Here is a 15,284-nt window from a genome sequence, read left to right on the forward strand (position 1 = left end):
AAGAGGACCTCTCCATCACACACCCACATGGCTCTTGTCATGGATATTTACTACCACAGCGTGTAATTCTCAAGGAAACTCCTTGCTCGTCTGCGTCTAGGTAACTGACTTTGTGTATCAGAATGCGGGATCTGGGGCTCAGTATGGCATGGAACAGTTGGGGGTTAATCAATAACCCGTGAGGCATCAGACACATGTTTTTAGCTCAATGAGTCGTGGGGAAGAACTCATAAATGGATTTCCTCCTGCCAACTGTCTGTCCTGAATTCTTACAGTAAGGTTTGCCACCACAGAAAAACAAACTCCCTATTTTTTTTTCCTCACAGAGCAAAACAAAAATACCATACCTTGGTTTCCAACTTCATTTACCCAATTACCATTGCTCATGTTTACACAATTAATTCCACTTGGCTTCCAGAAAGAGAGTTAAATGTGACTGCAGAAAAAAAAAGGAAAAAAAAGAGAGAGAGAGAGAGAGAGAGAGAGAGAATTCCTCTGCATGCATAGCTAAAGCCAAGGAAGAGAAGCATCCAGGAGCGAGAGACACTCCAATTAGCCCTGAAATAACCTGACCATCTCTGGTTCCAGCAAGCGAACTGCCAGCCTTTGCAATATCACACGAGGGGTAGACATGACGGATGGAAAACCCACGTAGTACCAAGTTCCAGCCATTGATGTGTGGAGGAAGATACCAGAGTTGTAGCATGCTCTACTGGAAACACTAGCCTGCAGATAGTTGCTATGATTGGAGGAGTGGAGAGGAGATGAAAGTCATTAATCAGACATACTATGTTTTGCAAGGTACTCTGCATCCTTGTAATAATGGGTACACAAACTAAAGACTGCAGGGCCCAAAAACACTATTTCTGTAGTGTGACTGCCTATTAGGAAACTCCCTTAATCCTGCTCAGAAGAGTCCATCTTTTAACTGCTATGTTAGCAAAGACTGATAGGTGAACCATGAATCATTTTCTCTGTTCTTTCATTGGTGCCCTCTTTGTCTTTATCCCATAAGGACTAGATGGCTTGGCCTCTGTATTCTCTCTCTAAGAGAATGAGTTTATTTTCCTCCTGCACCAGATCCTGAGCCCACACTCTAACCAAAGGATGGACATGCACCTCGGCTCTCACTATTTCTATTTTAGCTCTGGGTGAAGCCTTTGAGCAGGCCTTCAGGCCAACAAGGGTGATGTTAATATAACTTCTATAGAGCAAGCATCTGAACTTGTTATGCTGTTCAGACATAAAAACCTCCGAGATATCACTTCATTGAGAAGTATGCCATCACATGCCCCAGCAATATAAAGCCTTCATAACCAAGGCCTTCCTCCTTGAACACAGCCCTCCCGGTGTAGCCATGACCTTGAATAAGGGTCACTTACATGGACACGTCCTTTTCTTTCTAGACTTCTGGATTTCCAGAGCCTATAGCGTGGCCTGGTACAGGACAGATCCTTAGATAATGGTGGGAAGAATTGATCAGCAGATCCTGCCCTATGCACTACTTTCAAGGAGAAATGCATATTGTGGTTTTTCAGTGCACCTGGAAACTATACAGCAAATTGGCCTGCCTCCCAAAGGCAGGACATTTAGCTAATTTACTAATCTGAAATTCCTGGGAGCAAAAAATGTAGCTGGAACTATAAACCAGAGAGTAATCTCAGGCATTTTGATGCAGCTAAAAAGACTTTAAGAGCTGGAGAGATGGCTCAGTAAGTAAGAGCACTGACTGCTCTTCTAGAGGTCAAGAGTTCGGTTCCCAGCAACCATATGGTGGCTCATAACTATCCATAATGAGATCTGGTGCCCTCTTCTGGCCTGCAGGCAGACATGCAGGTAGAATACTGTATACATAAAAAAATAAATAAAATCTTAAAAAAAAAAAAAAAGAATTTAAGCCGGGTGGTAGTGGTGTACACCTTTAATCCCACCACCTGGGAGGCAGAAAGAGGCAGGTGAATCTCAATGAGTTTGAGGCCAGATTGGTCTACAGATAAAGTGTCAGGACAGCCAGGATTGTTAAACAGAGAAACTCTGTCTTGAAAAAAAAAAAAACAGAAGAATTTAAGATAGTTAAATTTAAATTTAGTTATATCCCAAGGGAAGAAATACTGCTTTAGTGATACAGATTTTTTTAAACCCAAGTCAGGCTTTGTTGTCATGTCATGTTGCACCTCAGAAAAAATGAGCTTAGTTCTGGAAGAAGATGCCTATTGTCCTTGTACATGTAATAAATTTCTTAAGGAAATGGCTTCTCCTCCATTCCATGTGTCCTTGCTGGGAAAATCAAATAAGAGAGCCCACAGAGCAGTTACGTGAGCCTACCATGAGAGACCATTACAGCTATTATGGCCTGCAGATGACCATGTGACTGACCTAAGATGAGCCCATGATAGTCACTTCTGAATGTCCCTACAGATGCCTGGAGAGGAGAGCTGTGTCTTCTATGGTCAGCAGCTAGGCTAAAAGTCTTAGGCTACTTGCTACTATATGTGGCCATGTCTCTCTTCAGAGCCGTACGCCACCACGGCTCACGTGAAAACATTCTATCAGCAGTTAGAGAAAGGAACATATATTCCATCTCTTCATCCCTGAGGCCATTTCCTTCAAAGTTTTCCCAGCTACACTAGGAAAAAAAAACAGTTCTTTTTTTTTTTTGCTTCTTATTTCAGTTTTTAAAAATAGTTATTTGCTCTAGGAAGAACGTGGATTTAGTGATACTGTTAAGGACCTGTTAAGACTCCCTTAGCATCCACGTACATAGTTACAACCTTCTTGGGGGGCAGCATCTTGGAGAATGGGAGAGGGGAGACAGTTAACAGATGAAATACTGTAAAAAAGCCAGAAAACATTCCAGTCAGTTTTTGGGGTTCCAGACCCATACTCTATGACGTCTTCTCTGGTGCTCACCCTGTCTCTGTGGTGTAGCCAGCTCTGTGGTGTGGCCTACAAGCTCCTGTAGAGCTATAATCTTGCAGCATCTTGAATCTCTTCTTTACCATAGTCATCAGACTGCAAATTGCTTGATCTGCTCCCATGTTCTTGACATTTGTGCTAGTTTTCTTGAGGGTGGAGACCATCGTTACCATGGCTTATTGCACAGTCGCCTGGTACCTGGCATAGCGGCTGGCACTTCAAGGGTATCTCACAGAATTGAGAATCATGAGTCGGGTTGATTCTAGACTAGATTACAATGTCTTATGTAGGAAATGAAGACTACTTCCTGGATCAGTAGCCAGAGCTTCACTAGGGCGCTGGGTAGAAATGCGGAATCCTAGGCCCTGCCACACTCCCTCAGTCAGGATCACATTTCAATGATAATCTGAAAAGCTTGAGCTGAGGGCTTAGAAGGACTCCTGTTGAAGTTTGGACCCTGCACCTAACCAACTGTTTAGTTCTCAGCATGTTTGCCAACAACTTTCTGCTTTAAGATTTCTATGAGCAGAACTAAAGGGACGGCTCAGCCATCAAAGTCTAAAGCTCACAATCGGGAAGATTTCCCTGAAGAGAGGACCTATTTCCTACCTCATTTAGTACACAGAGCACATTTAATGCCTCAGAAATTTGGACCCATATTACATTTAGTGGTATGTCACCAGTTGACCGACATCATTATGTTCTTCAAAGTAAATTAATGGTATACCTCACGATCAAGCCTAATTTTAGATTTGATAAAACACTGCAATAAAGCACTGATCTCCTAGAATTCTTGTGAGACTAAGTAAGATATGGAGGCAGCCACTTAGCATGTTTTAAACTCTCTGAACAACTGTTAACATCTGTAGTAGCATAATTTTTTTCTTGTAGAAAAGATATGGCTTTATGGCCATTGCATATGTCTATGACATACTTCAGTACATCCTCTCTTACTACGAAATCCCTCTTGCTAACAGTCTGGGGAAGAAATGTGTTTCTCCTTGTTCCCCTCACTGTTTGTATGGTAGAAAAGGAGTGCTGCTCACAGAATAATTGGGACTTAGAAACTGGTTTATCTCGGCATCATTTAGACAAAACAGATGGAAAGAAAGAGAGAGATTTAACTCTTGATGCGTAAGATATGAAGCAAGAGTGCTCGTCATTCTAGAACAGCCCGGATGCTTGAGCAATAGGATTCACCTAACAGGTTCCTTGCGGGAGATTGCAGGGTCATTGAGTTTGTTCAGTGCTGGGCTGAGAATGGGATCTTGATTGTCTCTATTTCAACAGTCTCTAGACTAGTGGGAAATGAAACTGGGTATTGCAGAAGGCATGGAATCCACAGCACAGACTGTGGAAGCCCTTATGGGAAGTGTGCGCGCGTGTGTGTGTGTGTGCGTGTGCCCATGTGCATATATGCCTGCATGCGTGTGTGTATGTGTGCACATGAAGGGACTACAAATCAACCTTAGATGTCATTCCTCTGGTCTTTGCCACCTCGATTTCTTGGGACAGGTTTTCTCGCTCGCTTGCAATTCATTGAGGAGATGAGGCTGGTCAGCAAGACCCAGAATTCTCAGTGTCTCCACATCTCCACTGCTGGGATTATAAGCACATGTTGCCAGGCACAGCTTTTTAAATGGATGCTAGGGAATTTGAACCAGGTTCTTGAATGTATGTGCATAGCAAGCACTATTTCCCCAGGTAACTTCTCTGGATTTGACTTGCTCTTGAAGGCTCTGTCAACTGGAGAGAAAAAATCACCACAAACACTGCTGGAAGAATTCACAATGTAAAAATATGGGCAACTATCTGACCCTGGATGGGACTGGTCTATTATTTTTGTGTTCTTCCTATAGTAAAAAGCTATAGGTATCTTTGACCTTCAATCACTGAATGGGTACCGTCCAAGTACCTACCATTTTTGTGGTCTGCAAGGTAAAAGGAGACAAAAACATAGCACTTGCATTTAGTCAGACCAGAGGTGAAGTAGTGCTCGAGAAAGTCACTTTCCCTCCTGAAACAGAGCTTCCTCAACTAAGATGGGACAATAGTAAAGCCATGTTTGTGAATTTAAGGTAAAGATCCAGTTGGATCATTCATATAGAGTTCTCAGCATAGTGTCTAGGCCAAGGTAGGGTATTTGCCCTCTGCCCATCCATCTCCTTACCATTCAGCCATGCACCTATCGAGCTATTTATGTCCCTTCCTTCTTCCCTCCATCCATTTCTTCATTTCTCCCTCTCTTCTTTCCTTCCCTCTCCTTGCTTCCTGTCTATGTCTGTCTCCTTCCTTCCTTCCTTCCTTCCTTCCTTCCTTCCTTCCTTCCTTCCCTCCCTCCCTCCCTCCCTCCCTCCCTCCCTCCCTCCCTCCCTCCCACTTTCCTATCTCTGTATCTATTCCCTACCTAAAAGATCATCTTAAGTTTTGTAAACCCTTGGTACATTTAAAGGAAAAGGCTTTATTTAAAAATTCAGTGGAATCTCTATGATGATCAAAAAATTATGCAAGTATTTCGCCAAGAGTGGAGGCAAAACGACAATAGTGGTATTGAATTCCATGGTGCTCACTTGATTTAGAACATGTGACAATTTAATGGAAATGCATTTAAAATTATAGAGTTCTCTTGTAGAATCTCAGCTTTTCTCTCCTAGCCTTTTGCAACCTTCTGCATCCTCTATTATTCTTGTGATACTGTAATTAAGCTGGACATATAATTTCTAATAATGTCCCAAGATAGAAAGCATAAAGTCCATCAGAAAGCCATGGGCTGAATCTTGTAGATTCTCAAAGCACGCACTGAGTAAACACACCAGGAGAACTCTGTATCCCAGTCCTAGCATCTTATCCCAACCCCCATCCCAATCTGCATTGGTAACCCTCCATATCTCTATCTCTGTATAATCTACCCTCATCTATCTATCTATCTATCTATCTATCTATCTATCTATCTATCTATCTATCTATCTATCTTCTATCTTCTAGCTATCTATCTATCTATCCTCTATCTATCTATCCTCTATCTATCTATCATCTATCTATCTATCTATCTATCTATCTATCTATCTATCTATCTATCATCTGTCATCTATCTATCTATCTATCTTCTATCTATCTATCATCTATCTATCTATCTATCTATCTATCTATCTATCTATCTATCTATCTATCTATCTATCTAGCTATCCTCTAGCTATCTATCATCTATCTATCTAACTATCTATCATCTATCTATCTATCTATCTATCTATCTATCTATCTATCTATCTATCCTCTATCTATCTATCATCTATCTATCTAACTATCTATCATCTATCTATCTATCTGTCTGTCTGTCTATCTATCTCTCTATCATCTGTCACATCTATCTATCTATCTATCTATCTATCTATCTATCTATCTATCTATCTATCTATCTATCTCTATCATCTATATATCTATCATTATTTTCTCTATTTCCTAGGGAAATGGAGAGGTAGGGGAATGATACAGGAACTATGATGTGGGGTTCCCCTCTGTATGCTCTTGTACAGTATTGTAATTAATATAGTTTTTGTGTGATTATTCAGGCCTGAGCAGCTGGAAAACAAAAGCTCACTCTCCGATGATAGAAGTATTGAGATTTAAAGGCCAGGAAAGAAGATATCAAAATCTAATGTGCTTAGACAAGGGCTTGAATATCCCAAGTTCACATTCACCTTTGCCTTGACACTGAATTTCGAGTTCAGTTTTGCTCTCTTCCTGTTCTTCAGACTTTCCTTACATCACTGCTAACATGGCTTTTCTGGAATGAGGCTTTATTTTTACTTAAGGAACCTTCAATGGCTATCACTTATATGTCTCGAGCAAAGTTTTGTGTCTTGAGATGTTTATTGCTAACCTGGTCTTTGGCATACATTGAACTGCTTTATGAATTGTGTTGAGATGCGTTCAACTGTTATGTGGGATTAAATGAGGAATCTGTCAGCTCTTAAAGACACTGATTGCTATCACATACTCATTAATATTCCATCTGAGAGCTCTCACCTAAAAATGGCACAGGAGTCTTGAGAGGAAACAAGAGAAAACTTCCAAAGCCAGAGAACTTTCTCGCAACAGACTCCTTCTTAACCACTGACCAGCACACAGCACATACAAGTACAACATGGACACCATTACTTCCTTTTGCCCAGTAAACATTCACCAAATAACATGAACTTCTCCATAGGGCAGAAAACAGGGGGAGGGGGGAAGAAAACAGGAAAATGAGTAGGGAAGATTCATTTGGTTCAGTGTCTTTAAAAGTACAAAACAAAACACCACACACACAGGAGACCAAGTCACTAGAGCCTGGAACCAAGGCTGAAGGAAGTTCTGGGCAAATCAGAACTCTGTTCCTTCAAACGTGCGCCTTTGCGGAAAGGCTGCTCTCCAAAGGCCAGCAGTGAAGGGGCATGAGATGCATGTAGACAGCACAAATTAACTCCTTAAGTGTCATTTGCAGCTCCACACCGCTCTCCGGGAGCACATACCTTAAGGAGCTACTAAACGAAACAAAAACACAAACTGAATGGAACTCAACAGTCCTGGAAATTGATAAGGCATAGACAATCGGTTCACCTGCATCCTTTTGATTCTCTATTTGAAAGAGAGAAGCACAATGAGGAGAGAAGAGAGAGAGAGAGACAAGAACACATATGCAAGATTAATGAGCAAGTGGACCAAAATGCCCCCCACTTATGCGTGATATATGATATCGGGACAGAAGAGGTGGCCCTTGGCTTCCCACCGCCCCGAAGTTTGGGGGCCAGCAAAAAAAAGGCTCCTTCACAGATGTGGGAAATGCTGCACAAATAGAAAATTAGTAAATTAATTTCAATGTGAAATCAAGCTATGAAACATACACGACCTCTTCCAGTGACAATTAAGTCATATGTTCTAGCCAGAGCTTTGAGGGCAAGGGCAACTAAAACTCTCCTGAGAGAACGAGGAAAACTTCCCGGTTTGAGAGAGGCTAGGTAGGAAGCATAGAAGATCTAGCTTTCACAGAGCACGGAGCATCTTTCACGGTCTCATACCCTTTGCAGTTTGACATCTTAAACATGGATAAAGGAAGCGTTACTTTGCCTCGGATGTCCTTTATCTGACCCCCAGTGCATTGCTCCTTAGCTTAGCTGCTACCTTTGGATTGTGTACCAGTGACAAGCACTTTACGAATTAGGGTTACACACAAGCAAAGTAAAAATGCATTCAGGTGACAGACAGAATAACTGAAGGGGAAAAAAAACTCACAGACAAATCTGAGTTTATCACAAACAAACGGCTTGAGTGTCTAACCTGTTTTAGGCTGATAAAAAGTGACTGGACTTCTCACACTGGGTTTCACAGACAGAACCAACAGACAAGCCAATGCTAAAAAACTTGAAGCAAGGAGAGTGAGTTGGTTTGGATCTGGATTTCTTGAAGTAATGGAAACAGAAAGAGTGAAGACAGCGTGGTGAGGAGGTGGTAGGTACTCACGAATGGTTAAATCCATCACTTGGGAGGCCAAGCAGAAGACAGGATGCTCATACATCTCTCTCTTTTTCCCTATAAAAGAGGATTTGGGCATGCAAGAGGCTTAGGTCAGAGGTAAAGAGGTCAAAGGTCATAGGTTAGAGGAAAACGTTACATTAGCTCAAGGAGAAATAGCCACGGAATATTTTGGGATAAACACAGGATAAAAGAAAAAGGAGTTTTGAAATTTGGGAACTACTGGATTAACCATTCAGCATGCCGTGAGCCACGAGAGAGATTGTGACCATGATTTTGCACGTCTCTTTAGAGTCATTGGCAAGAATACAATGACCAAAAACATCATGGGTCAAGGGAAACAGAATTCCATTGATTTAAGGCTCCAAGATACTAAGGATTTCAGACTTTAGTATCTAAGGCTCTTGAGGTATTTCTTCATAAACATAGTCTCCAGCAATATTACTACAGCTTCTTCCCCAAATTCTCAGATAGATAAGCTACTAACGCTCAATAGAGGCTTAAGTGTAAAACAAAAAACAAACAAACAAAAAAAAATGGAGGATTTCTTTTCTGAGGGTAGGACCTGAGCTTTGTTCAAAGCAAGCTGTCTGGTAGTAATATCTTTGAAGCTGCAATATCCCAGCGTACAGTGGACTATGTTCATGGAAGAAAACCCGACACATGCAGCCAGAGAATGTGGGGTTGTCGGAATTAACAATCCCAGCATGCTTTGAAATTGGCGTCTCAGCCACTTTTGCAGAGGTCGTATCAAAAAGTGGCTGAGCCAATCACGGACAAGGAAGGAGAGAAGCAGAAGAGAGCGGGTAGTGTGGAAATGAGGTACTTCTCTGAAAAGAGAGTTGGGATAAAAAGATTGGTTTCTTCAAAGACTCCCCAGACCTACGAGTCACAGTGCAAAAGGTAATCAGCACAACCAGGAAGAACTGAGCACAGAAGGAGATCACAGACCAGCTGATCTACTTTGGAAATGAATGCATTGTTACTTACAGATCACAAAGTTTGTTTGTTTGTTTGTTTTTAAAACATTATTTATCTGAAAGAAGAGAGCAGATCTTACCGAAAGACTAATAACAGCTGGACCAAGACCTATGAGGCAGCAGTTGTGGAAGCTGAACATCTCATTTCATGATCCCATCCCATCTCTGGTTTTAGGATTCATAGTTCCATGGTTGACTTTACCCAGCCCAACCAATCATTATGTCCTGGGCTGGGAATGCTGGAACAATTATTTGCTAATAAAGCCATTTAACCATTGATCTTCTTGTTCCTCTGCTTTTGCCACTCATTACCAAGTCAAGAGTTGATAAACACCCTTCTAGTGCCCAATTCTTAAGTGTTTCTCCCTGGATGCATAACAATGAACTCATTACCACTGGTACACAATCTGCATTGTCACAAAGACAAAATTGGGAGAGGGAGGAAGACATGTAGTGTACAGAACACTGGGAATTTAACGTGATTGCCAGCTAATTTTCTAAGGAAGCAGGACATTGGCAGTAGATGTGATGGTGTGTGTGTGTATGTGTGTGTGTGTGTATGCGCACGCGTGTGTGCTAATCAGCTGTTCCCCCAATTGATGTCCTGAGGTGGACAATGTGCCTTTGCTTGCTTTCTTTAGGTGTCATGAGTTTTGTGTGTGAGAGAAGATCGGATTCCAGAGTGTGGACACATTGAGTCTTGCACACAGAACTTCCACATGTATGCACTTACACCACTGGGCAGGTTGGGTATGCTTTTCAAATCACCCTATAGCAGCCAATGGGGGGAGGGTAACAATGAAAAGCGATTAATGCCTTTGAGAGTGACTAGGTCCCAAAGAACCACAGCTTCTTCTTGAGTTGAATCTACTCAAAGTTCCTTTGAACTATGCAGTCATTCAGGACTGCTTCCCTACAGCTTGAGACAGCAATATTAATATACCTCCTACATCTCTGGTAACAAGAAAGAATGATGCCCAGATTCAATTTAGAGCCTCTGGGGATGATTCCATACTATCGTGTCACCAAATTTGAGAAGTTCCCCAAAGAGAAGAGACTTCCAAAGCACAAGCGAGAGTTAAGAAGAACCTGAATATTGAATTATTCAAGGCTTGTTTTATTTTCAATACTACTGGCAGTGGATAGCACATTGTTTCTGCTTCCTACATTTAAAGAAGGTAACGATGCTACCCAGCTCTTTCACGAGTGAACATTATCCTCATAGAAGATATTAAAGGGAAGCATAAACTGTCAGAAGGACCTTAGCAATTACGTAACATCCCACATTCCAGGTTGGTTCCCTCCTAAGCTGTCTCATGAGCCGATGACCCACCTTGCATCTATGTTTTTGGCCCCAGTCACGTTATTTGCCACATTTCAAGTATGTTCAGCTTAACGTAGTCAGATGGACTACTGTTCTCTGGTGTCCATCAAGAAAAGAGAGATTTTTCCCCGGGAGGCGTACCAAAGTTTAAATTCAAAACTAGTGGCAGGCAGAAGCCTTACCTTCAATTTTGGCATACTCAGACAGGCGCGAGTAGTTGACCAGGGCAGCCTGCTCTAGGCATTTGCGGATGACGGTTTTGACCTCTTCTTGTGGTACTGGAGTGACGATGTCTTTCATCAGAACCTTCAGGCAGAAGGAAAGGGGACTATGAAGTTACAAGTCCATTTGTCACTCACTTCTGCTTTTGAAAGACTTCAGGTGTAAAATCCTTAATGCTGGCTAATGTGAAAACTGTGGGTAGAAAGGAAACCCCAGAACAGCCGGGGTGACAAAGTCTGTGGGGACATCAGGAAAGGGCCTGAAGTGACTCTTCAATATAGCTAGTTGGGAATCTGAAAATAAAACTTCTAGAATTTGGGCAGCTTCCTCACTTTTATTCCTGGTATTTCACAAACAGTCAAGAAACCCTTTGACAATTGCAAACTAGGTCATTCAACTGTGGGGCCTGATTGGCAATTACTCGCACATCTGTTTATGCGTCTCACGTTCAGCCTTACCCTTTCCAAGAGCGAGAGCGTAGCTTTCAGAGCACCTTCAGGCCGACCAAACGGAAAGCAATATCTAAAAAAAAAAAAAGACCAAAAAACATAATTCTTCAGGATGCCCACACCATTACATTTTAGCAGGAAACACGCTGCAATTTGATTCCTATAGCAACTTGTGCCGAGGAATGGAAAATTGCTTTTTATTTTGTCACACTGTTATGCTAATCCCAGTTCACACCATATATGTGTATATATAATATATCTATATGTATATGTGTGAATAATGACTGAGGAGGGAGTCTGCAAATGTCTGCATTAGAACAGAAGAGTGAGAGCGGCGGCTCAGAGCTCTGTTTGGGTTTCCATTGTGAAGGAAAACACCAGTTAGTAAAAAACCATGACCTCGTGTGTTATTACAGGGCGCAGCAATGAAAAGCCAAAAGCCAAAACCAGCTGGAATCCGAACACACTTCTTTTAGAGTCCTAAAGGGTTGAAGCATGAAGCAGCGTGCCTCTGTGATAAATCCCTGACTCCGCCTAACTTGCTTGGGACGTTTTTTTCACTGTTGTTGGATCTCGGCTCTATTGTTGATGCATTGTCCTTACAGTGGATGGTCAGTTAAAGAACCTTCATCAAAGTCTTAGTCCATAAAAAGGAGAATTCGGCTGACAGAGAAGCGTGTCAGTTACTGCAACAGGTGCCACCGGTGGCTTCTGGCAGTCAAGAGTCTTCCAAAACATCACTCAAAAGGATAGGGAACAGGATGGGTTGCTTACGTTCAGACTACAGTGGGTGGCAGGGCACATGTTCCTCCTGGCCTCATTTTCCTCACTGTTTAACTGGAGATCACACCTACCTTACACAGTTGTCTATAGGTGAAAACAAAGGGTAGTGCCTTTTTAGCCTCCAAGCCCTGAAACTGGCATATGGAAACGATGGGAAGCACAATTGCTGTCTTGAAGTTCCTGCCTCAGAGTCTATGTGCGGAGTCAATATTGTATTAAAAATGCCCCATATGCTGTACAGAAGAGGATTGCATAATGCAAGCTCTAGAGGAGTGGATTGCATAGTGTGACAGTCAAGGGCATGACCCTGTTGCTGCTGGACATCTGGTCTCAGGCCCCAGCCCCCAGCCAGGCTGACCCAAGCTTCCTTCTTGCTATGCACAGGTATCAGGAATGGGGAAAAGAGTTATGAACACCATTAACTTTAACCCATTCACTATGGCCCAAACTGTAGAAGTTTTAAAACTCGTTTACCTAGGAACCTTGAAGAATCTTCAACTTTTATAATACATTATCAGTCAGATCCCACAAGGAAATCTTTGCTTATTAAGCAGTAAAAATGCACTAGAGAATTTGAACTTTGGGCCCAGGGATCAACTTCAGTTGGTAGAATGCTTGCCCTAGCATTCATGAAGTTCTAGGTTCTATTCCCAGCATGGCACAAAACCTGGTATTTGTTGGCACACACCTTTAATCCCAGCATTCAAGGGCTGGAGGCAGAAGGATTAGGAGTTCAAGATAACCCTTGGCTATATAGGGAATTTGAGGTCAGCCTGGACCATCTGAGACTCCACCTCAAAATAAATACCACACAAAGAAAGAATGCAAAGTCAGGAAGCTGCTGAGGGCCATTCCAGACTGGTTAGCCTATTTCCTTTTGCTATTTCGCTTTAACGATCTTATATGTCTCTGATAGACATAAAACTATTGTTGGTTTGTTTCTTTTAACTGAAATGAAGATTCTTTGTGCATTTTCGTTCTTATCCCCCACAGGCCCCCAAAGCACAGATCCTCACCTAAAATGTGTAATCTGATTCTCCAGCAGAACTCGGAGCCTCTCTTTGATTTCTTCGAAGCGCTCTTTCTCTTCAACCGTCACAGTTCCGATTCCGTCAGGCCTGAAAGAAGACACGCTATGCGGTGACGGCAACCTCACAGGCTGACACCAGCAAATCAAGTTCCGACCAGGAGGAAACTGTCTGCTCAAGAAGCAGCAAGCGCAGTGACGGATCCGACCATAGAAACAGGCCGCACGGGCTTCTCAAGCAGAAGATGGTTCAGGGTTCTCATTCACTTCGTTGGTATGAAATAGTGAAATGGCTCACAGGTTAAGCCCAGCTGGTTCCGTCTGGTCATAGACTCTTAAAAAGTCTAAAGAAGCGAACATGATTGTATGCGCGCGCACGTGTGTGTGTGTGTGCGCGCATGTGTGAGACTGTGCGCATGCCCATTCATGTCTGTGGAGGGCAGAAATGAACAGCGGGAACCTTTCTCAATTGCTCTCCACCGTAATTTTTTAGACAGGGTGCCTCCCGGAAGTTTGATGATGTAGTAGGCCCGTCAGCCTGCCTCCTCTGCCTCTGATTCCCCAGTGCCAGGAGTGCAGGTGCCCATTGCTGCACTTGGACGGAACTGGGGTCCTCATTCCAGGGCAGCAAGCCCTTTACTGACTGAGTCATCTCTCCAGCCCCTCCATCGATCTTTTTTAAAATTAGGGAAGTTTACAGCCTAGTTTAGATTTCTGGTCTCTCCTGAAAGTTTCAACAACTGCCCTTAACTGACAATTGCCAACCAACACCCTTTTCCTCAGCCGGGTAGATGTTTACCTGGCTGGATCTCTAGCTTAACTGTCTCAAAGGCGCCGGGGTTTGAGGCTCTGCAATTATTACGAAAAGTTCTACAAAAATCACGTGCCATGTTTTGCTCCTAATTAAATTACTCAGTTTCTAATTACTGTTCAAAATTATGTTAGGATTAACTAAAAGACAACCCAGGTTTTGTCCAATCATAGTGAGCTACTGTGATAAAGAGCAAGACTCTGGAAAACCCAGTGGTTGCAGTGGAATCATCGTGCTTTCAGTTCCGGGTCACCCTGAGTACACACACACACACACACACACACACACACACACACACACACACACACACACATGCACACACTTCTCTAGACCATTTGCATTGGAAATATCTGACCCATTCATTCAAAGCCTTTAGTTTCCAGATCTCTAGTGACTCGTGATACTGGGCTATGCCAGTTTACAGATTGCTGTGTGACCTGGAACGTCTATAGGAACATTCCTCCGTCTGCACAACCCAGTTATCGAGACCAGACAAATGGTCGTGCTCACGAGCCTCCTCGGGGTCCCAGCAGATGACAAGAAAATCTTTTGTAGTCGACCAAGTTGACTACAGGAAGTCAGCACTAAACTTCTGCCAACTTTTAAACAATCACTTTTTCTTCTTTTTAAATAATAAAAGCACTCTATCTGAAAAATTTAAGAAAGATCCTCTATCAATTTGTTAAAAAAAAGAAAAAATAGTCACCCCAAAGAGTAAAATATTATTCTCCTTTTTTGTAGTCCTCCCCAATCACAGGAAGTAAAAAAGCAAAATGGTCAACACCAAGGATTTGTGAGTTCTAAGTATGCACAAATTTCTAAGTGCTCACATTTTTCAAATCTACTGAACACAAGTCGAAGATAAAGTCACAAAGTTTATTTAATTTTTTATATTTATAAACATTCCTAATTCCCATTGCCCTTAAATCCCAGGATAAACTCACTGGCCATCGCAAAATGCCTATCAGGTTGTCTTTGATAATGTCTCGTTATTTCCATTACAAGTTTGAATTTCATTCAGTTCTGGCTGTTATGCCAAAATCAGTTTGCTAATGTACCAAACACATGCAATTGGCATGTACACCCCCATATTTGACTGGGGGGAAAAGGAAGTTATTCAAACAATTTCATGTTTAGCAGGAAATTAACACAGAGAAAAACCGGTGCTATTAGATGTAGTTGACAATGAACACAGAGGCCTAGACATCACAACCAGCAACAGGGATGTCCCAGAGATATTTGTCACCTTTAGTGATTTATT

At 42.3% G+C, this 15,284-nt stretch overlaps 1 protein-coding gene across 13 annotated transcripts in view; it reads right to left on the minus strand.

Moving 5' to 3' along the window:
- Cadps (calcium dependent secretion activator) overlaps nucleotides 1-15,284 on the minus strand; it is a 444,098-nt gene that overhangs the window by 112,387 nt on the left and 316,427 nt on the right. For 4 of the 13 annotated variants that reach the window (XM_075988593.1, XM_075988586.1, XM_075988591.1 and 1 more), the window contains exons 14-18: nucleotides 13,202-13,303; nucleotides 11,412-11,475; nucleotides 10,914-11,037; nucleotides 8,416-8,484; nucleotides 7,516-7,533 (exon numbers count right to left, since the gene is read on the minus strand). In XM_075988593.1, coding sequence (XP_075844708.1) covers nucleotides 7,516-7,533; nucleotides 8,416-8,484; nucleotides 10,914-11,037; nucleotides 11,412-11,475; nucleotides 13,202-13,303 — 377 coding nt within the window. The remainder of the gene's footprint in view (nucleotides 1-7,515; nucleotides 7,534-8,415; nucleotides 8,485-10,913; nucleotides 11,038-11,411; nucleotides 11,476-13,201; nucleotides 13,304-15,284) is intronic. The other 9 variants (XM_075988596.1, XM_075988590.1, XM_075988595.1 and 6 more) reach the window with 3 other exon arrangements.

This window comes from Microtus pennsylvanicus, chromosome 10 (assembly GCF_037038515.1).
Source record: "Microtus pennsylvanicus isolate mMicPen1 chromosome 10, mMicPen1.hap1, whole genome shotgun sequence".
Classification (NCBI taxonomy): domain Eukaryota; kingdom Metazoa; phylum Chordata; class Mammalia; order Rodentia; family Cricetidae; genus Microtus; species Microtus pennsylvanicus.